The following is a 3,188-nucleotide window of genomic DNA, read 5'->3' on the forward strand; positions in this document are numbered from 1 at the left end:
TCCGTTGTCTCGTGAAAATGAGTTATAATTGTTATTTGATCAGCGATAAAGGCCAGTTTTCCTCTTTATGCACTTCACACAACAGTGACATCTATATTGTTTAATGTATAAGCGGTTTCATTATTATAGTTTGATAATATTACATATTTATGCACTTATGATATGTCTTTATGTCAGAGCCGCAGGTGCTTTTATTCTGATATGTGGTATTTCAGCTAAATAGTCATTATAACTCTGATAAGTGAATATATTTGGCTTTTATTAATATTTGGCAAAGTAAAAGAATGAGCAGTCGTGCATTATAAATATATATACACATTAAAATGTCAGATTTACTTTCACATTACGGAGTATTTTTTTTTATGTCTCATGTCATTCCAAGCCCAGAAGACTTTAGTTCATCTTCAAAAACACAAATGAAGACATTTTAATGAAACAATTTAAAATCCAATCTCCCATAACACTGCCACATTAATACAGACAAGACACCGTTTTCCAGAGACACAATGCCTTTATATTCAGATTTTAAAATATTTAGTTTAGGCTTTTATTCACAAATAAACATTGATAAACACATACACATCTTCAACCAGTGAGATTTGTTCTAATATAAAAAAGGGACATTAGTTTTTGTTTGTTTACCATATTTTAAGCCCTGTATGTATGCGAGTTGATCAAGGTTTACTTGCAAACGAAAGCCAAAATTAAATCTGTTCATCATATAAAGTGGTCTCTTCAGAAGACTTGGATTAAAACACTTGATTCATTTAGAGGTCATTCTGGTTGGACTTGTAATGTAGGGACAAAAGAAGATTATTATAAAACATCTTCACTTGAAGGTGAATGAATTAAAGTTTAGTGTCTGAAATGACATGAGGATGGGTGACTGATGACAGAATTGTTATTTCTGCCTGGTTCTAGCATCCAGCCAGCGCCAGAGATCTTCTCAAATCCTCCAGATGATTGTGCGCTTGAGTGAGCATCATGCGGATCACATCCTGAGGAGGAAAACCATACAAAATTTATAATGCATGTAAACGGGGAACACTGTAAGGAGAACTCGCACTGACAGACATTCACTGTGACGAAGCAAATTATCATCATTCATGTTTCAGGAGCAGATAAAAAGTGATTCACTGCCTAATAAAGCTGCATACTGTGACAGAGTAAGATCATCTACAAGAAACCAACAGCTCAGAGACTCACTCGCCTCTAAAAAAAAAAAAAAAAAGGTCTACTGTCTATTGCAATCTTTTGGGAGGAGGGTCTGTCTAATTAAGCAGTTAAAGGAATAGTCCACCAAAATAAAATAATTGACATTTTCTGAAAATGTACTCATCCTCATGCCATCCAAAATGTTTTAATTCACAAGTGGACCTTTGGCAGTGAATGGGTGCCATCAGAATGAGTCCAAACAGCTGATAAAAACATCACAATAATCCACACCACTCCAGTCCATCAGTTAACATCGTGTGAAGCCAAAAGCTCCATGTCCATATGAAACAAATACATCAAGATGTTCAAATCAGAGTCCATTCTCCACAAAAAGGCTTCTTCAAGTGGAAAGTGTGATCTTTTTACCAGCTGTTTAGACTCTCCTTCTGGCAGCACACATTCACTGCAGTGAGCAAGTGATTTAATGCTACATTTCTAAATGGCTGAAGAAGAGCCACCTGGTCTGTTTCAGTCTTGTTCCTCTTGAACTCTTCTCTGGCCCAGTCTCTCAGGTATCTGCGGTCAGACTCGGTCGGTATTTTCCGGATGGATCGGAGCAGGTCTCTGTAAACCCCCAGGACCTTCTGTCTCTGCAGAAACTGAGCACAACATCACATGAACGCAACATCTACACACGGCGTGTTCTCGGCTGTTGGTCAGTGTTTTAACACAACAGACAAAAGTCTTGATCAACCGCGTCAAGCTTTTAAAGCCCTGCTTCTGTTTTTGAACAGATTTGTTTGAAACTCCTCGTGATCTTCACAGCCGTTCAGAGATTTCACTCGTGGTTAAAGGCGCTGTGACAAGGGATTTTATTTCATTTATTAATTGTATTTTTTACCTGTTTGAGACTGAGAGCTGCTGTTGGTAATCGAGACACTGCCATGTTGAATAACAAAGGAGGCGGAGCTCAGACGTGTTTGTGTTTCCTTATTGGTCAGAATCGGTGACGTCGCAATGTTCTTCTTCATTTTCTTCTCCGGTTTTTGTTGGATTTATTACCTTTGTAGCATATCGCCACCTACTTGAATAATAGCTAACTGTAACTGTATGTTTATATCTATTTGTCTAGTAATGCTTGTTGATGATCGCCTTCACTATATTGCAAATAATTTGTACTTGTGTAATTTATTCATTCCCAACTGAGTACCATGTCTTGTGAAAGGTTTATAAATAATTTAATTATATATATTTTACTCAACTTTATGCTTATATAATTATTTAAAATATTATCATTTTTAGAATATCTTTGAAGCCAACATTTATTATTTGATTGTGTGTATACTAGGCTTGGCCGATAAAGATATAATTTTGGGAACAAAACATGTACAAACAAAAATGAGCAAACAATAAACCAAGCATCCAACCATCCAGAATGTTAAAAGATGCAATAATTTATTAAGTTAATTTATTTTAAGATATTCACCAGACTGATTAGTAAGTGTGTGTGGGTTAAGGGGGGTGGGGGGGGGGGGGTTGTACATTGTACATTGCTTGCTATCATAATTGGCAGCCCCATAGTGTTTCACATGGTGTTACAAATCTTTTAAATAAGGAAACTACAACATCTGAACAACAGATGTACATCCACACAGCTGATAAAAGTCTAATAACCATTGTGGGGTTTTGGTTCATCCTACTTACTGTACTACTGTACGGGGCTGTTTTTTCAAATGTAAAGGGTGTAATGATGCTATATTACCCTCTCACAGCGAGTCTGTTCCCAACCTGTGATTGTACTGAAGTGGAGAGTAGCTGGAAGAAATGAGCTACACGTTTAACAAGAGAGAGATGGAGAGGCTTGAATGATGCATGTAGGTTATTTTACAAGTCAGCTTACGTTCTAATGAACAGATGCAATATCAATCGCTTTACATTCTGATTGGACTGGCAGACAGAATGAGCAGACAATGCAATTGTCAATATGATAAACATGTCCAGTGTTTTGGACCCTCAGAATTTGACAGCTATAA

The 3,188-nt window shown here is 36.7% G+C and overlaps 1 protein-coding gene across 1 annotated transcript; it reads right to left on the reverse strand.

The window, feature by feature from the left end:
• Nucleotides 1–238: 238 nt before the first annotated feature.
• On the reverse strand, nt 239–2,186 carry lyrm2 (LYR motif containing 2). The gene is made up of 3 exons (XM_052535459.1): nt 2,057–2,186; nt 1,674–1,814; nt 239–998 (listed from the first exon to the last, which is right to left on the reverse strand). The coding sequence occupies exons 1-3, from the start codon at nt 2,099–2,101 to the stop codon at nt 918–920; spliced, it is 267 nt and encodes an 88-aa protein (XP_052391419.1). The 5' UTR covers nt 2,102–2,186; the 3' UTR covers nt 239–917.
• Between the last annotated feature and the right edge of the window lie 1,002 nt (nt 2,187–3,188).

This window comes from Carassius gibelio, chromosome A20 (assembly GCF_023724105.1).
Source record: "Carassius gibelio isolate Cgi1373 ecotype wild population from Czech Republic chromosome A20, carGib1.2-hapl.c, whole genome shotgun sequence".
NCBI lineage: Eukaryota > Metazoa > Chordata > Actinopteri > Cypriniformes > Cyprinidae > Carassius > Carassius gibelio.

Coding starts and splice junctions, on each gene's coding strand:
- lyrm2 (XM_052535459.1), bottom strand. CDS start 2,101: ATGGCAGTGTCTCGATTACCAACAGCAGCTCTCAGTCTCAAACAG. Junction 1,815..2,056: donor CAGCTCTCAGTCTCAAACAG/GTAAAAAATACA, acceptor TGTTGTGCTCAG/TTTCTGCAGAGACAGAAGGT. Junction 999..1,673: donor ACAAGACTGAAACAGACCAG/GTGGCTCTTCTT, acceptor TTTCCTCCTCAG/GATGTGATCCGCATGATGCT.